We start from the raw sequence: 27,963 nt of genomic DNA, 5'->3' as shown, positions 1-27,963 counted from the left end.
GTAGACTGATGTGTTAATTGCCTCAGCTGTTGAGACATTGATATCTGTTTGAAATTGCTGATCAAAAAAACCTAACATTAATTTCAGGATGTTTTATAATTCACCATAAATAAGATGTTTTTCATGTTTTGTATTGCTTATTTAAATTAAATATGAGAATTAAAAATAATTATTACAGAATAAAAATGTTACCTCACAAAATGCTGGACCACTATAATAACTAGGAATAATCTTGAGTGTTACACTGCCTCTTGCATCTCTCTAAAATATTAATTAAATCTTATATTATAATTTAACAATTTCATCATCTATGTATATGTATTTAATATTTTATTGTAACAATTATGCTATAACTATTATTTTTAAATATTAATGTTTTATAATAATTATCTGTACAAAATGCCTACTTTCAGGTAACCAAATGTTTAAATTTTTCAAAAAGGAACATTTTCATTCTATTTTAGGAGAGCTTCAGCTTCTTAACATACACAAGTCACTGTTCCAACTGGATTCAAACATTTTTCACATATCAAACAATATTTCAAAGCGATACATTTTCGAACTTTGTCATTTTTGATGGATTTAACAATAATTCAAACTATACATTTTCACTCTAATTTGTTAAAATCAAACCTGACCATAAGCAGTGTTAACATTGCTTCCCAGTTCAGCTAAAAGTGTTAATTTTCACACTTATATCACACTTCCTCCTTCATTCTTCTGTCTTGCAATCCTTTAACTATATCCTTCTAATTTGTTGTTTCTAGTACTCGCATCCATCTGGCATCCAGTATTTTTAAATCCTGTGCATTAATGATGCTTAGATGCTTTTGTAAGAAGCAAATGAAACATTGCTCCAGAATTTGTATATTCTTAATGTCATATCAGCTTCTAAGTACAACAGGATGTTTCCAACATACTTCTTCTTTTCCTAGGGAAAATTGCATTTAAACTGTGCTGTCCATGGGGTATGGGTAATGAATTTGAAATGCTCTTTGACCCTGAGATTCATTGACCTGAAAGTGGATCCTACGTAGAAATATTTGTTACTCCGTTTGCTTAATTCAATTGCGTAAATTCCTGGCTTTTTAACTTTTTCTGTTTTAATTATCTGCGTGATCGAGGGTATTCTTTTAATTACTATTTGGATGTTATATTTTTTTGCTAGCAGGGTTATCATTTTTGATATAGTTTTGCTGGATACTATGCAATTCTTTTTAACTTCCTCATTTTTTACCTCATTTGTCATTTGCTTTTTATGTCCATCTGTTTGATTTAGACAACCCAAAAGCTTTTATCAACCCCTATATCACTTTTTGCAGGATTCCATATGAAGAGGCACATAGAAAAACAACAACTCAGATAAAAGTAATGAAGAAGTTAAAAAGCATTGTATAGTATCCAGCAAAACTATATCAAAAATGATAACACTGCTAGCAAAAAAATTTAACATCCAAATAGTAATTAAAAGAATACCCTCGATCACACAGATAATTAAAACAGAAAACGTTAAAAAGCCAGGAATTTACGCAATTGAATTAAGCAAACGGAGTAACAAATATTTCTACGTAGGATCCACTTTCAGGTCAATGAATCTCAGGGTCAAAGAACATTTCAAATTCATTACCCATACCCCATGGACAGATCAGTTTTAATGCAATTGACCCTAGGAAAAGAAGAAGTATGTTGGAAACATCCTGTTGTACTTAGAAGCTGATACGACATTAAGAATACACAAATTCTGGAGCAATGTTTCATTTGCTTCTTACAAAAGCATCTAAGCATCATTAATGCACAGGATTTAAAAATACTGGATACCAGATGGATGAGAGTACTAGAAACAATAAATTAGAAGGATATAGTTAAAGGATTGCAAGACAGAAGAATGAAGGAGGAAGTGTAATATAAGTGTGAAATTTAACACTTTTAGCTGAACTGGGAAGCAATGTTAACACTGCTTATGGTCAGGTTTGATTTTAACAAATTAGAGTGAAAATGTATAGTTGAATTATTGTTAAATCCATCAAAAATGACAAAGTTTGAAAATGGATTGCTTTGAAATATTGTTTGATATGTGAAAAATGTTTGAATCCAGTTGGAACAGTGACTTGTGTATGTTAAGAAGCTGAAGCTATCCTAAAATAGAATAAAAACATTCCTCTTTGAAAGATTTAAACATTTGGCTACTTGAAAATAAGCATTTTAGACAGATAATAATATGTAGCCAGAAACACATTAGGTAATATTTGATTTCAAAATAATATTGGCAACTCCAGAGATTCTTAGAATTTAATGATTATTTTTTAAAAGTCATGCTTTATTGTAATTAGTAATATGAAAATTGGCTAAAAGTTATCTTCAGTGCTTCTAAATGGAACATCTTTTGAAAGAACATTTTTCAACATAAATATTACCTGAAATTTTTTGAATATAGAGCATTCCAGTAACAAACTGATCCTTTGAAATTTAAATACTGGATCTCATAAATAAACATTTATATAGAGATATCATCATTTTTGAAACCTGGAACCAAAGTTCTGTTTAATAAAGCTTCTTTAATCTGTCTGGTAAGAGAAAAAGGCAATTTAAAGTCCCTGACACATCTGAAAATTTACTTTTCTGAAAGAAAAGCAGAGTGAGTGCATTAATTTTAAGAACCATAATTTCATTTTCACAACCTGGAAAACTCTGTTTGAATTATAATAAATTTGGATTAGTTTTTATTCTTTGTTGTCATTTTGATTTACTGTTTATTTTGAATTTTGATTTCATACTACTTGTTTTTATACACCATTTTTTGAACTATACACCATGTAAATTTGTTTTCTTTTAAATGTTATTCCTCCATTAGAATATGCTATCTTCCAAAAAGACATTTGTTTACAAGTTCCAATGTCTGAATTTCAAAGGATCATTCAGTTAATGTGCACCGGCATGCTCTATGTTTAAAAAATCCAAGATAATATTCGTGTCAGAAAATGTTCTTTTGAAAGATGTTGCATTTAGAAGCATTGAAGAGGGCCTGGTAAAATTTGAAAACATTCTGATATTAAGGTTTGTTGGCTGAAGTTAAAGGTTAGTGTTTTAATATTTATAGAATAAATTATTTTGATTAAATTATTTTTAACATTCAATCCAATAATCAAATTTTTTTAAAGCAAATGATCTGCCATATTATTAGGTTATCTAGCATGATAATACGGCAGAGCATTTGCTTTAAAAAAATTCATATTTTTTATTTGTGTGTGTGTTTTGTATTATCCATATTCTAAAATTTTTTAAAAATTTTCTATCACCACAATTCATTAACTATCTGAATGAGAAAGAAAAATCTTAAGTCAAATATCTAACTGCCAGATTTATTTGGCTATACTTAGGTTAGAAATTTAATTGCCTATATAATTTTCTAAAGATAATCTATCTGGTAATTAATTATTTAGTTTAATGTTAATAATTCAGAGTAGACAAGTTTATACCTGCAGACAAACATAAAATTCACATCATAGCAAATCACAGAATTCCATTTATTTCATTAAAACAAAATATACTATACTTTTTTGTTTTTTTGTTTTAATATATAGTATTAATAATAATGTTTCTATTAATTAGGAATAATTTTTTAAAATTTTGTAATGTGAAATGCACTGTGGAAGAGTTAAAAAGTTAAGAGAGAAATAAAACAAGAAAAAATTCAGCAACAAGTTGCTAAACTTTTCCGGTAACATTTGGTGCCATCATCTGTAATCTTATTTTATTAAAAAACCTTTTTATATTTTTAACTATTATAAAATGACAAAGAGCTTTAATTTTCAGGGTAAGGATGGATTTTATAAAAAATTGCAACTGGTAATAACAAGCAACATCGTCATTAAGTCCAACCCTACTGGAGATAACCACGACCCTTTTTATCTCCACTTTGGTGGTTAGAGGTCAAGGGAGAGTCCCTTAACCTCTAACCACCAAAATTTAACAGCATCAATCCCCTAATAAACAAAATTCCCTGCAAAATTTCAGAAATTTTCAATAAAAAGCACAGGAGTTATTAAGCTTCAAACAGGATTAACAAAACACACACACAAACATCCGTACATATAGAAATTACCCCTGAATTATTTGGCATTTCTCAAAATTTCAAAGTGTCATGAGTCCAAAAATGTAAAAATCTTGGGTCATTTTTTGACCGATTGCCATACTTTCCCTCTGTTATGTATAACAGACAAAAAAGTAAAAAGACATTATAAAAGTTTTCCAAAAAGTGCATTGATACTATATGGGGTTCATTTAATCCAATTATGTTTGTTCTGCTTATGTGTGTGCTAATATGTACAGACTTAAATGTCAGGATTTTTCTATTACTGGTTATCTGGAAGTTCCATAATCCACAAGACTCACTAGAATTTGTTCCTCATAAGAATACAAAAGCAATCTTCACATTGATATAAGAATGTATAATTGTCTGAATATAAATATCAATTCTTTATTACACAAATGTTTTTAATTAATTAAACAACATTGAACTATATTTTTATAAAACTTTTAACAACATTAAACACCATCCTAGGCTGGAAAAGGACTTTGAAATTTTTATCATTACATATAAATTATTATTTAAAAATATATTACTGTTTATTTAATGTGAATATAAATGACTTGTTATTATATATTATACTTAACATGTAAACTTAATTTATGGCCAAATGATTTACTAGGTTATCAAACTATGATAAGAATAATTTTAAAAATTTCTTATAAAGTAATTTAACTAGATGTGTGACCAATTCTTTTATTCCAAATCTTTATAAATTAAAATTAAAAATGAATTTACTTATAATTAATAAATTTATCACAAGATGGGAGTTTAACCACGTACCTCTAGTCAAATTTCTTTAAACACTGACACTCATAAAAAAAACCTTCTTACTCCAGTAATGTTTATTGTAAATTACAAACATTTTTGGCCACATTTAGAAGCCTTCTTCAAGTAAAATGCTGTTCCATATATCAAACATTCAAAAAATCTTTTCAAATGTTGACTGTTTGATAGACGGAACAGCTTTTTATTTCAAGAAGGCCACTAAATGCAGCCAAAAATGCTTACAATTCAGAATAAACTTTGTGAGAATAAGTAAGAAAGATGTTTTTTGTGCATGCCAGTGTTTATTAAAAAGTTCCAGTTTATTAATTAACAAATTACTTTATGTATGGTGATTAAAATTAGCCTTAATAAAGCCTATGATCTGGCAGATTGTTTGATTTTAATTAAAATTCAGGTTAGTGGATTGAATGTTTATATATATGAACTTATTATTTTTAGCCAATACCCATACAACACAAAACTTTGATTCAATCTTTTTAGGTTTGATAAATTCATTCATAAAGCTGACCACTTGTAACCAGCAGCAGAATGATCTATAGATAAAACCCAAGTTCAACTTCTGTTATGGTATAGAAAATATAGTTCAGTGTATTTTTACTTAAGTTTTGTAAACAGTAAGTACAATTTTAACACAAATTTTTCAAAAAATATTTTGAATAAATTTACTCACCAGCATTTTTTGAATAGTATCTATTGATTGATCAGCAACACTAACATCATTAATTTCTTTGATCTCATCTCCCACATGGAGAGTGGCTAATAAAAAAAATGAGTTATTAATTTAATTATTTGAAATTAAAATATGAAATGTATTAATAAATATTTGCACATAATTTGAAATTTGTCATTTTATCTAAATTCTAACTAAATCACAATTTATTCAATACAATAGATGATGTTTCCAAGGGTTTGATTCCATTCATTTACAGTCTACCCCCCTATAACACGGGTTCCTATAACGGAAATTCCTATAACGTAGCAAAAAAATTGCGGCAATATTCGTATAAAGGGACTTGTAAAACGTCGTCGCCGAATCGTGTCGTGACAAGGTTGGTCGAATCTGGACCAATAGTGGACGAGCAGCCAAAATACTTTCCGCCACGCTACGGAAAGTTTAGGCGGGTAAATTGCGTTTGCTATCGTCTGTACAGTATTATATATAAATTAGGTACTGTACATATAATTAAATATTAATTATATATAAATTAGGTACTGTATATATAATTATATATTAACTTAATTTATTGTAACTTTATTATAATTATATATATACTTTCCGCCATCCAGCGCCACGCTACATAAAGTTTAGGCGAGTAGGTTGAGTTTACTATCGTCTGTACAGTATGTAAATTAGGTACCGTAAATCTAATACAGCACTAATTTTATACATTTCTTGTGAAAAAAACATTTCTTATTCAACAGCCATAAAAATTATTTCTATTAATGATGTCTCCAAAGGTCAACGAATTTTTCGCAGAAAAATAATTTATCAGAAAACACGGGCGCCGTTTGATGCACTGCTTCGCGACGAAAACAAGCGTAAGCAATGGCGTAGTCGAACGGTGCACACTCTGTAAGTATTTCTACAATTTTTTGTTTATAGCATAGTTTATACGGATTATTCCCAAAAAATTATACGTNTTATAGAAGAAAACATTTCAAACAGCCTTAGTCCGTAAACGTGTCAGGCTGTGATTGGCTCATGTATTTAAAGATTCCTACAATGTAAAATTCTTATAAAGTGGAACGTATCTAAGCGTTATAGGGGTCTACTGTCCTTAAAAAACTTACTAAATTTACAATATTTTATCATTTAAAGTAAAACTTTATTATAATAATCTTAATCATAAATAAAACTGAAATTTAAATAGTATTAAAAAGACAAGTTTGCTTTATGAAATGATTTGTTGATGATAAATATTGGGATCATAGACATGATTCAAAGTTTCTTGACAATTTTAGTGATGTGTTTCTTGTGTGTAATGTCATCCAGATGTTCTGCCAGTCTGTTGGCTAGCATTCTTGCAGTAGTAGCTATATATAGGTGTTAATACATAATAAACAATATATAATGTGTTAATATAAACACCTATATATATGTAGATGGTGTCTGTATTAACACATTAGCCTGGATGACATTATTATTTTAAAAATAGTATAACTAAGCAATAAATGTCTTTATTACATCCTTTCACATACCTCAGGAACACAACTTTTTTCCTTATTAAGTAAACATTTTATTAGTGGCTACTCATCCACCATAACATGCAAAAAGCAGTTAAAATCTTCCAGGGTGATGGCAAAATAAACTAATTAAAATACATTAATTAACACATTGGTCAGGATGGCATTGATATTAAAAAATAGAACAAGGAAAACAAAAACCCAGAAAAATCACCAGAAGCTTTACTGGGAAAATTTTGCTCCTAAGGTGTATGAAAGGACATAATGAAGACATTGTTCTGCTATATTTTGAGTGGTGCCTCAAAAAAAAAAAAAAAAAAAGAAAATATTCCTTTAAAGAAATATTTAAAGGAAACGTTGTGTATGGAACCCTAATATCTCATACTTTGAGCCTCAATGTCTATTGTTAACACAAGAATCTGCATAAAGATAGTAAAGTTAAAATGAGCAGAATATACTTGTATCTTATAAAAAGTTTTGTAAGATAATAAAATTGGGCCTAGTGTAAAAACTTTCTCTTTGTTGACAGCCATGGTAGAAAATGGGAATAAAGTCCTTAATACCCTACAGTTAATGTGATCCTATATATTTACTCTTCAATAATATAAATTAAGATATCTATATGCTTATCTTAAACAATAAATAGATAGTAATAAAAACAGTATGATTAAAAGAAGAAAAAAAACTGTATAACTTATAACACAAAATATAACAAGTTAGACACAATAGGAGTCCTCAAATACTTAACTCATGGTGACTTATCACTGTTATTAGGAACATTACAATGATAATTTGCTGTTTGATAAGTAACTTTTATTACTGATATGCATTTCAATCATGAATACAATAATAACTACAACAGATATAAATTTTAATTAAATGTTTATATCTGTTGTAGTTATCATTATATTCATATACAGCTGAAAAGGGTCTTTGTGACTGAAATGCATACCAGTAATAAAAGTTGCTTATCAAACATCAAAGTGTCATTGTAATGTTCCTAATAATAGTGTGATAAGTCTCTACATATATCTCCACAAATTAAGTGTTTGGGAAATTCTATTGTAAATACATTTTGAGACAAAAAACTTTAATTGATAGAATAACAGGTTGGAATTAGAATTCTTTTTTTTTAGAAAAGTAATGATTAACAGTAGTAGCATCTCTTTTCGATTTCAAAGTGAAGTTAATAAAACTAAGTCATTTCAATTAAACTTTTTATATCAGTGAATTTTCTTAATTGGTAAAAAAATGCTGAACAAATATGTGATTAAAAAGCAAGACAATACATTATTTTGTTCTTTTCATGTACAGTACACCTCAAAACATGAGAAAATCAAATGACAGAGTCAATAATCTCTTCATTTTTATTCTTTGAAGTATATTAGAAAATTTTCTAATTGTATATTTGACCTGGATTTTTTACCACAATGTATTTTTACATTGTGCTTCCAACAGAGAGATCATTGTTAGTAAATTTTACACACTGAGGCAGAGAAAAGCCTCAAAATAAAGGCTAACTTTGCTGTTTGACTTTTTTCCCAACATGTATGAAGAAGACAAATTATAAAGAAAGTCTTTTAATGTTTTTTTTAAAGTATTTTAGAGAACTTTTAAGTTTCTTTTTAATATTATAAAGTATCAAAATTATCAATTATATTTTAAATGACATAATTTATTAAATAAGCTTTGTTGATAATGGAACTTGAATTGCTATTCCAATATTTCTTCTGTTATATTTACTTGAAATTTTAGTATAATTTTTGGAATAGAAAACAAATGCGACTGAATACAAACTGCAATAATCAATAAATATAATTTTTTTTTAATTACTTTTAAATTCAAGATGACCAAATCATTTAGATAATTACACAAATTTTATCTTAAACAGTAATGAATTTTAACATTAATTATTAAGTCGTATTAGAAATTCATTACCTTGTTTATGTATCATTCCACCATGCATTATACGAGCTACTAGACATCTTCCCTCTTCATCCAATTTCAGAGTCATTCCCTAAAAAATAAAATCGGAAATGTAATGTAATACAACACATCAAGTTCTCTGTATTTTACATTGTAATATTCAGTGGAAAATCAATGTATATAGAGAGAAATAGAAGGAAAATGAGAAAAGACACAGATATTATTTGCTTGAATAGAGTAAGTAATGACATGAAGGAAAATTGGGCAGAACGTGGTGAACTCAGAGATGTAGAGACAGATGCATGTATCTCAGTTGCTAAATAAGAAAGAATGCTACAAACTCTACTAACATACAATAAATAATTTAAAAATTATCATCAACAAAAAGTTAATTATTATGCTAATATTAATATTAAAATGTTAAATATATATATGGGTAATATATAAATTTTTTCAATAGAAGTAATTTTTAACAATTCAAAGATAAATTTAAAATTTGTTTAGTAATTATCCTTGGGTTAGAATAAAAGAGCTGGAATTGAAACATAAATTTCAAACATATCAAACAAGCATTTGATTGGACACAGCATTAATCATCATTGTTGCTGTTTACAAATGAAATTCTTGTTTTGATCAACCTCAAAAAACTCCATGCTTGTGATAAGGTGTAGTTTGTAAACAGCAGCAATGACAATCCCACTGCATCTAATCAGATACAGGTTCAATACAATTGAAATTTACATTCAAATTTCTGCTCTTTTATTCTAACCCAAGATGATTACTAAAACTAGTTGAAAACATTTGTTTTCTTCAATAAATCTGCTGTTTTTTTTAATATTTTGTGTCCATTGTATCTAAGCACTCAGTTATGTGCTTTTATTTAAAATAAACAATTTTTATGCTTGACATACAAAAATTAAATCAATACTTTTTTAATACTGTATATACTGTTTAAGAAAGGTGCAAAGAAACAACCATCCAACTACTGTCGAATCGCACTATTGTCTGGATTCCGAAAACTGTATACTTCAATTCTTCTCACAAGATTCAGACTGAAAAAAACAACTTTAAAAATCATACTTAATATGCATTCAACAGAGATGGAGGAACTCAAGTGGCACTCTTTGTCTTATTGGCAGTAATACAACTTCAGCTCCGGAAAAAAAGACGCAAAGTGTTCGCTCTATTTTTAGATATAGAAAAGGCATATGACTCAGTTTCAACTCCAATATTACCGATGAAAACAATAACTTGTCAAGCAGAAGATAAATTAATAAGAGCTGTAGAATTGTTGTTTGGTCAGTATGAAGTTGTGATAAAACAGAATAACATTTTATGGCCGGGTTTTGAAATTAGTTGCGGCTTATTACAAAGAGATCCTTGGTCTCTATACTTATTTAACTTTTATATGTTCGATTTGAATATGTGCTTTACTAGAGAAGATGACGTTTTTATGTTCAACAACCAAACAATACATTCTATATCATATGCAGATGACATACTGATCTTAGTTCCGACAGCTGCCACCCTTTGAAGGAAAACATATATTTTATTTATTTGTCGAAACTGTGTCTTCTTCTTCTTGTTTCTTCTAATTCTATGTCATGACTTGGTGCATTTATCGACACTTGGCAAATAATTTCATCATCCACTTTTTATTCATACAGATATGCATTTTGGGCTTTCGCCTCTCTTCAGTCTGTTACATCGATAGGTTGTATTTTGTGTATACAGTATCAGTCAGGCACCTTACGTACTTTCCAATTCCCTTCCCTTTCCTCTCCTCCCAACTTGACGGCCTCCCCCGCATGCCTCGTAACTTTTAACGTCTCACTTCCCCGAGTGCTGCACACAGCCTCCCCTGCGACTGTATAAACATTCTATTTTAATAATTGCAGCCAGTTTTTATGAATGTCAAGGCTTAGATTCTTGTTAATATTATTTTTGTCTGTAGTAATTTTGTAGCTTTCCTTGAATTTTTTTTTGTACCAATTTTTTTCTTTGTGTACTATTTCAATATTTATTACATTACAAAAACATTTATGGGAAGAAAATTTGATTTTTTACTTTCTTTTAGCATAATATGTAATGTTTCACATTCAGATTAATACGAATCATGATTCTGAGAAATTCATTTTTTGGATCACTCACTTGTTCCACTGTAAAGCCATCATTTTTATATTAAAAAATGTAAGATATGTGGATAAATGAAGAGAATCAAAATAAGAAATACACACAGACTGATTGTCAGTGGTGGATTAACTAGCACCTGATACCCTAGGCTGAGCTTTAGTAAGGCTTCCCATCCTAGCTTTTTTCAAATAGAACGACATAGAATAAAGTGACATTAAGTTACATTAAATAAGATAAATAACACATCAGTGTAATAAAATATCAGTTAAACTATTTGCTTATTTGTTTTTTTACTCTTAGGCTCCATTTCAGAACTCCTAGCTTAAGCATATTCAGCTTGGTGGTTAATCCTCCACTGCTCATTGTTCATTCCTCTTATCAATTTATATGATTTTAACAAACTGATATGTTAATTATTATGTAATATTTACTTTTAACATCTAATTTATAATAAGCAGACATTATACCAATATAGATTACATATTAATATCACACTAACAGATTATGATATTACATTGTACAGCTTTATACTAACCATTGGTTCATCTGCGTTTTTCTGAAACTGCACAAGTCGTACTCTTGTAACATTTTCCAAAACATCATGGGCTTGTAGAAGTGCCTAAATAATAATAGAAAAATTTTACTTTTTCAGTTAGGAAATATAAGTTGAATTGCATCTTTCCCATATACCTCATGTGCCAAATCATGGGCTTGTAGAAGTGCCTAAATAATAATAGAAAAATTTTACTTTTTCAGTTTTATAATTATATATTTAATATCTTTAATTTCAGGTTTATACAATAAAAAAACATTTAAAACTTATAAAATTATTAATATTTGAATGTCATTAAGACTACTGAAGCTACAGCAAATCAGACAAGTGTTAAATGATGAAAACTACTACTTATTTCATCTGATAGAAAATATAAGTAAAATCTGTATAAAATAAAAAATTAGTATCAATTTATAAACTGTTAGGTTAATAATAAAATTTCTAATCAGAATCATTTGGCCAGGTGGCTGAGGCAATTAAGGTATCAGTCTGTCAATCTGGGAAATCTGGCATCAAATCCAGGGTAGCATCCCCAGAAATTTTTTGTGGACGCTCTGTCCTGAATATGTCAGGTTTCATCCTTCACCACCCGACCATCCCTATTCCAGGCTGGCCAAACCCACAATGATTACAGGAAAAAAGAGTCTATCACTCTGTGGATCCCAGAATCAAATCTAGACAGTTGAAAAACCCTAAGAATGTTTTCAAGGATGGTCCATCCCAGATATGTTGGGTTCCCATCTGTCATCACTATCTAATGTTTCTCGTGCCCATTGGAACCTTGCCAAACCACAACCGACATGAGAAGAAGGATCTTCTTGGTGTCCACAGCAAGAAGAGTTAAAAAATCTCAAGAAAATTAATTTTGTTTTTCTGCTATTTTAAGACAAAACAGTGAATTTTTAAGTATTTGTATGTTTACCATATCAAATTAATGTTTTCAGAATGTTAGAAAATTATTATATTCTTAATATTTTCTACAGCTCCAAATATAAAGAGAATTATATAATTTAGAAATCATTTTGATTATAAAAACTGCACATAATTTATTTCAATGAAGACAATGCAATAAATATTTTTAAACAATTAAATTAGTCTTGTACAGTTTTAATAAGATGCATCCAGTTAGGAATTCAGCAACTGTAGAGAACAGTTATAAAATGTATATAAGATACAGGATAAAAACAAATTAAGATATTTAATCAATGCATAACATTTATCTTCAAGATACAGAGTTTAAGGTCTTGTATTATATAACTGGTAACCTTGTAAATAAAAAGATTCCTGTAAAACAAAGAACTTAATCATCTACACACAATCTTGTACAGCAACAAAAAAGGATTATTAAACTGGAAAAACTAACATTTTTAGTTCCATTTAATGACCATTAAGTCAAAGTTCCAAAAATCAAACATTTACAAATACTGATGGAAATAGAACAGAAATATGCAAATGCCAAACATCTTTAAATATAAAAAATTCTATAATCTGCTACCTCATTTTATTTTTTATAATTAAACATATTCAGTGTTTGCACATTTCTGTTCTATTTCCATTAGTACTTGTAAATGTTCAATGTTTCAAACAACAATCCGATGAAGGTCATTAATTTAAATATGACTAAAAACCTTAGTTTTTTCTAGTTTAATAAATCTTTTTTGCTGCTGTACAAGGTTGTGTATGATGGTCAAGTGATAAACTATAGCAGTTACTATGTGAAACAAAGAACTTATTCTTGTACTTTTTTTACAATGATGATGCTTGTGTTGGTAAAAATATGTAAAATATAACATAAATTTCTAAAATTTTTCTTCAAATGTAGTATCTACAATAATTACTAATAAACTACAAAAAAATCATTTTAATAGTGAGACAATTAAAAATATTAAATTACTTAGATTAATAAATTACAGTGCATTAAAAAAATGTTATAAACAGATCTTAAAAAGTATTATGTTTACATTATTAGGTTTAATTAATTTATAACATTTAGGTAAAAAATTTAAATATTTCAATTAATTTTATGTTAGCATCTTCAAGATTGTGCAGCAATTACAGTAGAACAACAATTTATGACAGAAAATCTATTATTAAATTTTAACACTTGGATGATTTTTAATTATTTGTAAGATAAATGTCAACAAGCTATTTACAAATAGGTAAAATGAAAGTAATATAACTGTCAAGTTAATATTAGATTAAATGCGCTCATTGGNAGCAAGAAGAGTTAAAAAATCTCAAGAAAATTAATTTTGTTTTTCTGCTATTTTAAGACAAAACAGTGAATTTTTAAGTATTTGTATGTTTACCATATCAAATTAATGTTTTCAGAATGTTAGAAAATTATTATATTCTTAATATTTTCTACAGCTCCAAATATAAAGAGAATTATATAATTTAGAAATCATTTTGATTATAAAAACTGCACATAATTTATTTCAATGAAGACAATGCAATAAATATTTTTAAACAATTAAATTAGTCTTGTACAGTTTTAATGAGATGCATCCAGTTAGGAATTTTGTAACTGTAGAGAATAGTTATAAACTGTATATAAGATACAGGATAAAAACAAATTAAGATATTAATCAATGCATAACATTTATCTTCTAGATACAGAGTTTAAGGTCTTGTATTATATAACTGGTAACCTTGTAAATAAAAAGATTCCTGTGAAACAAAGAACTTAATCATCTACACACAATCTCATACAGCAACAATAAAGGTTTATTAAACTGGAAAAACTAATATTTTCAGTTGCATTTAATAACCATTAGGTCAAAGTTCCAAAAATGAAACATTTACAAATACTAATGGAAATAGAATAGAAATATGCAAATTCTGAACATCTTTAAATATAAAAAATTCTATAATCTGCTATCTCATTTTATTTTTTATAATTAAACACATTCAGTGTTTGTACATTTCTGTTCTATTTCCATTAGTACTTGTAAAAGTTCAATTTTTCAAACAACAATCCGATGAAGGTCATTAATTTAAATATGACTAAAAACCTTAGTTTTTTCTAGTTTAATACATCTTTTTTGCTGCTGTAAATGGTTGTGTAGGATGGTCAAGTAATAAACATTATTAGGTTTAATTAATTTATAACATTTAGGTAAAAAATTTAAATATTTCAATTAATTTTATGTTAGCATCTTCAAGATTGTGCAGCAATTATAGTAGAACAACAATTTATGACAGAAAATCTATTATTAAATTTTAACACTTGGATGATTTTTAATTATTTGTAAGATAAATGTTAACAAGCTATTTACAAATAGGTAAAATGAAAGTAATATAACTGTCAAGTTAATATTAGATTAAATGCGCTCATTGGTTTTATTTTCTACTTAGATAAAAATGTTGGATCTAAATATGAAGAAATATAAGGAAAAAAAATAGCAATTGAAACATACACTCTGTTTAAATTTCTGACAAGAGAATTACCTCAGTTGAATGAAGGAAATAATGATCTTACAGCAAAAAAGGAAGATTTCAGAAAAAAAAAATAAACAGCTGAATGGTGGCCAAGGTGGTAACCTATTGCTCTGTATATAAGTCGAGTTGTGGTTAGTGTTACATTCAAACTGTCACAAATAGAATTTTGGCAGTCAAAATAACCTGAGAAATTTTTCATGGGCAGTCTGCCTAATTATGTCACACCCCATCCTTCATCATCTGTTGCATCATGTTGGAGGAACAAGGATGCAACTGTTGTATTTTCGATTGCATCCTTCATCATCCAGTTTCCTGGCTGAACCCATGATGTGTATGGAAGAAAAGGACTAGTGCACAGAGGACAGAAAGAATCAAAACAGAAAAACAAATCAAAGATTTTGTCTTAAATTACTTAAATTTACTGAGAATTATAATGACATATTTGAATAAAAACAATATAAAGAAATTTTCAAAAGATAAATTATACTTGTCTTTATTATTATTATCTGAAAGTTAAGTTTAGACTGTAGAATACTGAAAAGTCACATAATATATTAAGGCCAGGAATATAAAAATAAAAAACATTATCATGCCAATACATTAAATATTACAAATGCAAAAAGTCAAGAGGGGTAGTACATGAATAGAACCTATAGAATAGATAAGAGAGGAAGATATGCTAGATTAAATATGATATTCTTGTGATTTTTAATACCTTAAATAACCCAAATTCTACACAAGGAAAGAGATACTCTACCTTTACTTTTCTATAGAAGTTTTAAGGAAATAGCAAAAGTAATAATTTAAATATTTTGCATTAGAAAAAGGAGTGGATTAATTATTAATATTAACAAAGACATAAATTGCCAGATGGTTCATGTTTCACTGAAGTTTCATGATTTATACATGAAACTTTAGTGAAAAGTTAAGTTTAGAAAAATATAAATAAATAATTTTTAAATTCAAATAATACTATTTTAGTATTAAATTATTAAACAGAGTATCTGGTATCATGAAAGACAAATTTGACTAAAATTCTCTATTTATTCATCTTTTCACAAATGCTTGAGATTTGAAAACAATTTTCTTTTAATTTTTCTTCAAATCTCTCATTTCGTTAATTGTAAAATCTTCCAAGAATAGAATATAGTTTCAAAGATACTTTAGTACTTAAATATAACAAGTTCTATTTATTGTAAACAGAGTATCTGGTATCATGAAAGACAAATTTGACTAAAATTCTCTATTTATTCATCTTTTCACAAATGCTTGAAATTTTAAAACAATTTTCTTTTAATTTTTCTTCAAATCTCTCATTTCGTTAATTGTAAAATCTTCCAAGATTAGAATATTTATTTTCAAAGATACTTTATTACTTAAATATAACAAGTTCTATTTATTGTAAACGATGATTTTAGATTATATGAAGCTTATGAAACTTGGATTCAAAAGTTCTTTTTTGCATAAGTTTACATAACATCAAGCCATATCACATGCTGGATTAAATATCAACTATGCAAAACTAAATATTAACAAACATATCTTGTGCATGTCTAAAAGTACAAGGTTCTTAGCAAAAGTCTATATTCCTGTCTGAAACCACTAATGAGTGATGGGATGACTAAGATGTATAAGTGAAAATATGAATTTATGAAATTATATTAAAATACGATAACTAGATGTCAGCTTTAGACCAGATTGTTCAGCTTTTGACAAATTAGTGTCTGGTGGTATCTCAAATCAGATAATAATTTGTCATGTCTTAAAATAAGTTAAATACAGTAATTCAAAATCCATTTCATGCCAATAATCACAATAGTGAGAATTACAGCTGTCTTTAGGCATTAAAAATTCCATTTTATTTACCTCAAAAATATATAAAAACAAGCATTTTCAACAGTGCATAAGTCTTCCTTAGACAATATTTGAAATACAATATAAATTTACAAAACTTTTTTGAACAAATATTCAAAGAGGAGAATGTATTTTCAAATCTCAACAGTACACAAAGCTTAATGCTCTTTTTCTGAAACTATTCCGAATATAACATGCTCTCATTATAAGGTTTAAAAACATGTTCTCTTTTTCGAATGTGTGTTCAAAAACATTTTTAAAATTTATATTCTATTTTGAATATCGCTGAGATAGTTACGCACATTGAAAGGGCTTGCTTTTATACATTTTTTGTGGTAAATAAAACAAAATTTTAACACAGACAGTTGTATCTCTCAGTACTTAAAATAATTATGTAGTATCTCAAAAAACAAAAAATAAGTTTTTTTTAATGAAATTAATTAAAAAGTTGCCATTGAGTTTGAGTTTTACAAAAGATCAAACTACAAAAAATAATACTGAAAAACAATGGTTTTAGAGCAAAATTCCATGTCAAAACTCGCAATTTGACATCTCCATATGAGAAACAAATTTGGAAAAGCTAGTTATTTATGATATACACTAATAGTTAATGAATACTATATATTATAAATGCTTTCTGTATGTTTATCACTGTAAAATGTTTATCATTTTATAACATTTATGGAAAGATGTGAGAGTGGCATGAAGACAATTCACACCAAAGTTCTCAATACACCAAGCTAACAAAGAGGGTTTGAAAAAATTCTCATTTTGTGGTATATATTTCTAAATTTTCCTATTTATAAATTTGGAAATAGCCATCTTATCTATTTATAATTCAACTTAATCTGATTTGTAATGTCCTTATTGGTACAAGATAATATGACAAAAAACTTGTCTGGCAAAATCGCACATTCAGTACTTTACACGAATACTATAAGGTTTCCTCAAAACTAAGTTTCACTTGAAATAAGATTGTTTCTATTATATTTAGAAATTATCTGATCATATTTTTAATATTATCCCCCATATTAAAATATAATTTCTTTACAGGAACAGAATAACTTCAGACTACAGTATATAAAATTCAGTTTAAAAAATGTATCATCATATTGGTTTTTCAAATACCAAAGAAACAGCTGAATTCATTTGGTATTTGAAAAAACCTTTATCCGGCTATCAATTAAGGCTAAATAATTACTAAACGATTAAGCAGGAGGCAGCTGTCAGTCCACCATCTATCTCATGAGAAATATAATAATTATAAATAAAATAATTAAAGTTATAATTGGATTAGTTATATTTATTATATACATTGATTTATTTTTAATAATATTTTTGAAATTCTAACTTAAATATTGTGAGGGTGGCCAGGTTTGGATTGCACTCTTGTATCACTTAATCAGATAACTAATCAGTTAGATTAGCCTCAAAGTCAAAGTATTGCGATAATAGTATTTATTAAAAAGGTGGAGATGTACGATCATATAATCCGGTCTCCTGTCAGGATTCCTGACACCAGCTAGGGTAATTAGAATACGTGCCCTAACTCGCTTAAACAAAATTAAGAGGTGATGTCCCAGTGACAACGTCTGCATAAATCATAGGAGAGGCTTGAAATAGATGAATGGGAGTGTCGTTTTAGGATACCAATCGAGAGCAATTGACAAACTCATTTCTAAGCAAAAACAAAACTATTTGAATAAAACTATATAAAATGGTTACAGACTATAATATAATAATATTCAAGGAAAATGACTATGAAAGTCTTCAATTCTAGATTGACCTTAATCTTAAGGTATTCTACCTTCTAAATACGAGAGAGAGTTTACAAAAGTACTATTATAATACCTCCATATTCTTCTTGACTTATAGCTTTCCTGTCTTTTGGGCAGAAGTTCAATCTATAAAGTATGGTTCTAAGTTAAAGACTACAGGATACTGGATAATGTGCACGGAGTTTAGTACGTATCCTGTATTTATACTACTTTTTTCCCTCCAAGAAAGATTAAGGATTAAGATCATCTGACTGTGTGTCATGATGAGTCTTTTTTGTTTAGTCAGCCCTTTAGTCATGGGAGATAAAATTTCTCTTGGGAACTGACTGTCAACACATGAAACATTTCTTTGTTCTCTCTGATTTTTAGCTTTGATAAAAATTTCCAATTATTATTTTATTTAATTAATTTTTAAAAGATTTTCTATAATTTCTTGAATATTCTTGCAGACTATTCTTGAATATTCTTGGAGGCAGACTATTCTTGAATATTTTATCCCAAAATATTCAGAATCTCACAATATCATAATTTTAAGATTAAAAAGATTTAAATATGAAAAAAAACTCCTAATGTAAATCTAAAATCAATTATCCAGTACTGTATAATATGTATAAACTATTGCATTAAACTTCATATTATGTTTAAAAACAATGGTAATTAACAAGTAAGAAATGATCAATAAACAGATATTTTGAAAAAAATATCATGTTTAATTTAATGCCAAATTTCCAAATTAATGAAAAAACAAATTCCAAGTAGATGTTCTTCCAATGGGAAGTAAAGAATATGAAGATTTACATTTCTCGTGACCTAATTTCTTACACAACTGCCATTCACAAATACATTTACATAATAAAATGTGCATTTGACAGTTGTTTTCATTTTTCAGAACTGTAGCAATATGTTAAACATTTGTTTATCTATCTGTTTACTGAGAAAATATGACAAAGTTGTATTTTACAACTACAATTGAGACAGATGTAAATTTTTTTTTATTACATTGTTAGCAAGCAAAAGAAAAATTAGTAAATAAGTTAAAGTTGAAATAATNAAAAATAAAATATAGTATTGCATCAAAGCATATTTCAATTGCTTTTATAATTATAATTTGTGGAACTTTTTAATCAAACCAGGGAGAAAGTGCCCTGTTTGACTCACTCTGTGGACATCCATGCAGAGAATTATTAATGCTGCAATCATTTCATCCATTTGTCATTGTATAATAATGCATATATACATTATGTAGACCTATATAATATTAATAAACTTTGATTTTCTTTTTGAAACCGTGTCCTGTTTTATATTTGTGGCGTAGTAAACACTAGTATTGTGTTTTATTCCAAAGACACATGGAAAATTTGCCATGTGTCTTTGGAATAAAACACAATACTAGTGTTTACTACGCCACAAATATAAAACAGGACACGGTTTCAAAAAGAAAATCAAAGTTTATTAATATTATATAGGTCTACATAATGTATATATGCATTATTATACAATGACAAATGGATGAAATGATTGCAGCATTAATAATTCTCTGCATGGATGTCCACAGAGTGAGTCAAACAGGGCACTTTCTCCCTGGTTTGATTAAAAAGTTCCACAAATTATAATTATAAAAGCAATTGAAATATGCTTTGTTGCAATACTATATTTTATTTTTAAAAAAATCGAAAGATTAAATAATTAAATAAAAATTTGTTGATGTAATTATTTGTCTCCAACTTATGCCCACTGGAAAATTTTCTGTGATTCTCTGCAACATGTAATCACTAAAATCTTTAAAAAATATATAGCGAGAGAGAAAAGTATAGAATAACAACATTCTATCCAAGAATTTTTATGCCTAGCCATGTGAAAGATTCAAGACCAAACATAGTAAGAAAATTAATTGAAAACAAATGCAAATGACACTTCAAAGTAATTAATACAAGTTTTCTACAAAGGCTAAGCAATGCTTGACTTGTCTTTCTCCTTTTTTGATCTTATCAAAATAAATTTGTCAAAAGACAATCTCATTTAAATTTATTACAAATTGTATAAGATGATTAATCACCGACGATAAATGGAAAAATTCACAGAAAACTGCTATAAGAAGAATTAAAATAGGATTCACAATTCAAGAATTTCTTATATTTTGAGGAATTGTGGTATTGCCTCAAATTTAAAGGATAGTTGGAAATGAACAAACCAGTATTTAGCTGAAACTGCTCAAAACATTTCCAATAAAGACTTATTTATAACAATCCACAAAACCTTTTTTTATAACAGTGTTTGGTCCTTAACAAGCTTCACAAACGTTTTCGACCTCCACCAAGGTCTGCTTCAGGTGGTGACTAAATGGTGTCCCCTGTTACTAACACTGTCATAAAAAAGGTTTCATGGATTGTTATTACTCAACGCAGTGGTAAGTTGTTAGAAGTCGTCTTTAGTGTTAAAGTCTTATTTGTGGCTTTATTAACTAGCAGCTTGAGTTTTTTATTTAAAGGATGCTCTAGAATAAAAAGGATAGGAAAATAACAGACCATACAACATATTAAAACTTCATAATAGAGACTAAATCTATATAAAATTTACAAATAAAATACATTAATTAATTTAAATTCTTGTAGCTTCAACAATTGCACTTAAATAGTAACATTCCATACAATTCTTAATAGATTTCAAATATAAAGATAAATTTCATTTTGTCATTTAACACTACAATTGTCATCTGAAACTAAACAAAACTAAAATATTATATGAACTTTATAGAATTAGGTCAAACCACTAAAACTGTAATTGAATGTCACATTATAGTGATTGATAATGAAATAAAAAATATGATTTCAAAAGATGACTTTATATAGACGCTTACCACATGCCACACATTATAAGCTTATAACTCATTATAACTAAAAAGCCTTAAAATCCTTAGAGTATTTTACTAATTGACAAACTAATGGTTCAAGTTATCATCTATATATCAAATTTAAACTGTTTAAGAGTTTTTATTTATGGTTAAAACTATCAGATTATTAAAACACTTTAGTTAGATCAATAATTAAAACAAGGATTACAAAGACTATAAATGATAATATAGTTCAGTCTCCTATCATAATGTCATTCAATTTATCCAGTATGAAGCACAAATTCTTTTATGACTTTTACTTTAAAAAGTTCAATTTAATCCTAAAAGAAATGGTAAAATATCCTCAACTCACTCATTGATATTCTCATTCTTAGGTTCAAAATGTGATTACTTTAACAGTTAACGAAATATTCTTTTTGAAGTTCTAGAACTTTCAATCCTCTCCATTTTCATCATATGTCTAAATTACCGACAGTAGAAGTATCGGCAATGTATCTGGCAAATTGGCCATAGAAGACTTAACAGTTATATAGCATCATCGGTTATCGTCACTTTGGCATCTTCCTCGCTTTTAATTTTAAATGCCCTCTAATCAAATATTCCTTTCTTTATAAATATCGTCCTCAAAGTTATGTGGACTTTGAGGATGATATTTATAAAGAAAGGGAGATTTGATTAGAGGGCATTTAAAATTAAAAGCGAGGAAAATGCCAAAGTGACGATAACCGATGATGCTATATAACTGTTAAGTTTTATTTTAACATTATTACTTCTGACCATTTTCTTGCAAAACAGTGGATAACTTAAATTACTTTTTATATTAAAGGAGGAGTATTTAACACAATGTAACAGAGTGTAACACAACACCAAATATATTAAAACTTTAATAAACAAAAGATGTTATTGTGAATGTGTCTCTTTAATTCAATCAATTCAGTTCAGTAGACTATCAATACAGCTTTCAGGTTAGATACTTCTTTTATTGTTTTGACATATGCATTTCAGACTAATACACATGTTAAAAGTGAGTATCGTGTTATATTGTTTCTGTTAAAATATATGATGTTTATAAAGTAAAAATTATAAATGTATTGATATATTAGGTTCACCGTATTAATGTGAAAATGTATTTGAAGTGTTTTTAATGGCTGTATTTTAAACTCTTTCCAACATTACCCGTTATACACCGTGGTTTTAGAAGACAGAACCTTAGGTATCGTTTAAGTGTAACAATTTTTAAATACAATAGTTTTGTCAGTACATATGATTTACATGCGAAGAATTTGTCATCTTACTAATTGTGTTTTTTTAAACAATTTGTAGTTTTGAACTGAAGAGGGACTTAAAATTCATATAAGTCCAAAATGCATATGTCAAAACAATAAAAGAAGTATCTAACCTGAAAGCTGTATTGATAGTCTACCGAACTGAATTGATCGGATTAAAGAGACACATTCACAACGAAATAGCAGCTACCATAAGTGATATTTAAAAGATGTTATAATTATAAATAACTGTAACAAATTAAGACAGGAATGGAGAGACGAGACTCTCATAAAATATCAATTAAAGAAGACACGGGAGAATCAATGTAAGGGGGAGATGCGAGGAGCCACAGCATGGTGCATTAACGACAATGCAAAACTTACTCAGAAAACTTTTACCTTAGTGTACCCTGCTTTTGTTTGTGAAGTCCTCAGTAAAAGTCCCCATATTATAACCAGATATACTCCGGTATACCTGGGACAAAACACTTTTTAGACAACCTGTGTACAATTCAAAAGGGGCTCACCACACCCACACTATTTTTGCCAATGACGACAACATTCGTGTTAATTTTGATAACGCCCACACATTACACCACTGTGACACCAGCCAGCCTGAAATATCTTGAACAATTAGAAATATTGAAGGCCTTCAGAAGGGGCATGGCAATTAATTATAAGGAGATGGTCTCACTTTTGACAGTGGGAGGGCATTCTGTGACCTCTTGTAAGTCTTGAATTAAGATGTACATTTTGTTTTTTAATCCCGATAATATTTTAAATAAAAAAAAAATGTTAAATGTTGCAATAGACATGCATATATTTTACAATGTTTACAATTTTTAAATTTATGTTCTATTTATTCGGATTAAAGAGACAGACATTTACAAAAATATATAAAACAGCTACCATATTTGATATTTGCAATTATGTTCTATTTTTTAAAAATGCATTCGTTTATATCTGCATTCTTTGAACCTGAGGATGACCATTTAAAATGGAAGAAAACATTTGTTCTTGTTTGATGATATTTATTTTTTGCTAGTTTTTTGGTATTTTCATGTAGCTGTGGTTATATATCTGTGATTTGTTATAGATGATAAACCTAGATAGTATCTTCATATTAAGTCTGACTACTGAATTAGCACCAATGATTTTAGGAATTATCAGGCTTTTACTAGTTGTATAGCTAAAGTATTTATGTAGAGTTTGTGTACTATTAAAATTAATTACTGTTTACAGCAACTAAGCTAGATTTCTTATTAAATCATTTACAGTGAACTCAAAATATAATTTAAACTTATATGTAATGCTTTTTTTCTTTAAACCCTTTCTGCCTGTGGGCACTAAGAGTGCCACTTTTAGCAAGCCCATTATGGGTTTGGCCATCTTCACAGTAGGGCAGCTGGGTGGTGAGGGATGGGGCCTGACATATCCTGATGGACCGTCCCGTCCACTCCTGAAAAGTTTCTGGGGATTTTTTGACTCATCTAGATTTTATCCCAGATCTTCAGAGCAGTAGGCTGCCACCTTCACTGCTCAGCCATCCGGCCATCTATATGTAATGCTATTGCAGTTATGCACTGTATGGTACACACATTATTGCAACGAAGTAGTGGCTGCGATGATTCAGTGAAATGAGAAAGTATTTTGTTACCCTGTAAAGCGTGTTTTCATGAGTCAAGTGAGGTGATAAATGACTTAAAAGTATTTACAACTGAGATGATTCATTTTAACATACTATATATGCAGTAATATATTCCAAACAGTTTGTTGTAGCCCCAGAATTAATAGAAAGTTTGCATAAGAAAAAATCACTGGAAAACAAAAAAGATATCTGTGAAAAATTGGATTAATCATGGAAGCTCAAGATATCTGTAATAATCTAACATATGAATTAAAATTAGGAAAGCTCATGAATTACAAGAAAATTAATTCAACAAACTGTTAGCAAAAGTTTCACCCAGAGTAAAAAATCTGATCAAAAGAAAATATTACATTAAAAATAGTCAGCATTCTTGAACCCATTCACATGATAGTATATGTAAATCATCAGTTGAGACACCAAACCTCTGAGCCTTCAGTACTTTTTGCAATTTAGATATGTATGTTGTTCAGATTGTATTTATTCTTGTCTTAAGTTTTTCATTGATTTCTATTCCTAATTCTTGAATGTCAGAAATTAATTTTAATAACAGTAGTTCTATAATAGCTTCTCTCTTTACAGGCTTTGCATCATAAATTCCAAAAACATACTTTTTCATAAACATTAATTAATTTTTCGTTAGACCTCTACCTTGTCACCATTTTAAAATATTAGGTGCATACCAGAATTATGTACTGTACAATGGCATTTAGCCATAACTTGTAACCAGTGAGTTCTGAATAAAACTTTTTATGTCACTTTTTAACATAATCCTCCTCTTTTTCAAAACACACTTGGCATCTCTTTAACCACTTGTCAAAGCACTGTGTGTACGCGTTTTCTGGAGTTCTTTGGAACCACAGGAAAACTGCAATACCAAGAACAGATCTTGATGAATAATGCATACCACAGAGTGAATCCTTCAGGTTTGTAGACAGGCTTAAGTTGCTTGAAGCCAGATCTGATGAGTATAGAGGATGCAGAAAGAATTTGATGGCCTTTTCTATCAGAAAATCTCTGATGACTTGAGCTCTGTGATTGCAGGCATAAAATGTTTGTCCAGCATATCTCTTGCATACTGATCAGTAATTGTGTCACAGTTTTCAGAAGTAGCAGGTGGCAAGGCAACCAGATTGTTGCTCATCTTTGGTAGAGTTTCTTTTACCTGAAAATTTTCAAGTTCACTTGTGAACTCTGCAGTCAGCAAAAACAGACTCGCCACAGCATCCATTAATTGCTAGTGAATATCTACCACTTTTCACCACAAACAAAAAAAATTTGATGACAGCCCACTGCTCATGAACTAAAACTCCATGCTTTTGGAAACAAGTTCACAAGAAATGTAAATTACTTAGCATCTGGCTTCTGGCACACTAATGGAACTTCACAAGTGACTGGTGAAGGCTTGTTCAAATTTGTCCCAAGAGGACCATCCTACATAATTTGCTGCAACCGCACTAGAGAGAAACAGTACCTAATTCTGGTATGCACCATGTACACAACTGAATGCAAAAATTAAACATTTTTTAACTCAGACTTTATTCAATTTTGTTGATCATCTAAATTGAATTATTGGTTTATATGTTCAATTTGTGATCAAGTCAATTAAATTTGACTGAGTTGATTGGCTAACTATACTTGTGAAAGTGCATCTTTAGGGCTGATACTTTATAAAGCTTGAATGTTGTTGTTCAATTTATGTTGATAATCTGTTATGCGAATGCTATAGCAAATCTTTTCTGGTGTATATTAATTTTAAATGTTAGATAGGATAGACTTGAATTTTTTAAATTATTGTTTAGGGTTAGTTTACAAAATTGAAAATTTCATCTTATTTTCCAAATCCTCTTAACAATCTTAACAATAATACAGTAATACCTAGACTTATGCGAACCCGGAGTTACGCAATTTTCAAATCTCATCGATTTGTCTTTTGGCAAGCGCCAAATGTGACAGAGGGCACTGTTTTTGAGCCAAGAAGGCTGCCAAAACAGGTAAGGAACCAATCATGCGTTTGTTCAATGCCTGAGCCGATTCAGTTTCTATCGGTGACTACTACTGAGAGGACCAAATGGAGAACAAATCATTATGTCAAATTCTAGACTATATCGTTAACAGGAAACGTTGTCTTGTAGAAGGTGAAGCCGTTTTGGATATATGAGACGTACAGTACAGTATATACACACACACACACAAAACATAATGTGTAATGTGTGCTACAAATTTTGACTGGCCTATGTTGTATAAGTGCTGAATGACTCAGCAGGATAGCCTTCAGATTGGCACTAATTTTAACTATTATGATAAATAAAACTGTTTTTATATTGGAACATGGTGTATACTGCTTATAATATTTAAATACTTCTCACCTGTTAACGTGTAATAAACATGCTATTACATGTTTACAAAAACCAGACAGCCCCGATTTGCACGTGCATTCTCCCTGTAATTGAGATGTATTAAAATGCCAATATCTGAGATTGCAACACTAAAGCAACAACATGAACTTCTCTGTTGTTGTTAGAGTTTAATCCACAAAATACGATGTGTCTAGCATTCAAAACAGCTTTATCTTCTACAAGCCAACGTTTCCTGTCGCCGATATAGTCTAGAATTTGACATAAATTCAATGATTTTTTCTCCATTTGGTCCTCGCAGTAGTCGTCACCGATAAAAACTGAACCGGCTCAAGCACTGAACAAACACGTGGTCGGCTCCTTACCTGTTTCGGCAGCCATCTTGGCTCAAAAACAGCGCCATCTGTCGGATTTGGCGCTTGCCATTTGTTTCAGCGCCAAGCAACTCTCGATTACTCATTCCCACCCACATTATTGTTCAGCTTACATGTTCAGACGTGTCGCGCGGAATTGACACATAGCTACAATTTATTTTGTGTTATTTATTTTTGTGTTTGTTATATCTACGGAGACTCGAGAGACTCTATGTGGTGATTTCTTGTAACCGTGAACGAATCAAAAGACGAGATAAGATTAAAAATTAATTAAATTAACGAGAACATTTATTAGCTTACATACATCCGACTTGGATTTTACACAAATTACGAAATTTTACCCCGACTTACGCTGTTATCGCTCGGTCCCACCTATCGCGTAAGTTCGGGGTATTACTGTATAAAGATATATATCAGGGATTAAGCTGTCTGTTGCCAAATTTGCAATATGTGAAAAATTCATTCATCTGATTATAATCTGGTGATTGGAGTGGCAAATAGCCACAGAGCAGTCTGCAAAAAAGGTCTCTTTGTGAAAATTGATTTTCAGGCAGCTTTTGAAGCATGGGCTGAGCAGCTACCAAAGATTCCGTTTTACTCAGATGTGCTGCTCGCATTATAGCACAAATTTTACTGTCAATAAACAAAAAGTTGCTTGAGAAACTCGATTATAAAAACTCTACTTTTCACTTACTGTGACTTTTTGTACCAACCAGAAATGAAAGG

At 29.0% G+C, this 27,963-nt stretch overlaps 1 protein-coding gene across 1 annotated transcript; it reads right to left on the bottom strand.

Moving 5' to 3' along the window:
• On the bottom strand, positions 1-27,952 carry LOC111613569 (peripheral plasma membrane protein CASK-like; the record flags this gene model as incomplete). The annotated part of the gene is made up of 5 exons (XM_023354919.1): positions 1-261; positions 5,547-5,632; positions 8,999-9,077; positions 11,655-11,738; positions 27,932-27,952. Coding segments are annotated over 5 exons (372 nt in total), but the record flags the coding sequence as incomplete, so codon positions are not given.
• Between the last annotated feature and the right edge of the window lie 11 nt (positions 27,953-27,963).

Source organism: Centruroides sculpturatus, unplaced genomic scaffold, assembly GCF_000671375.1.
Source record: "Centruroides sculpturatus isolate CEXI.00-Female unplaced genomic scaffold, Cexi_2.0 scaffold1876, whole genome shotgun sequence".
In the NCBI taxonomy this organism is placed as follows: Eukaryota; Metazoa; Arthropoda; class Arachnida; order Scorpiones; family Buthidae; genus Centruroides; species Centruroides sculpturatus.
Note: the sequence above shows the minus strand (reverse complement) of the source record. Positions and strands in the feature narration are given on the sequence as shown.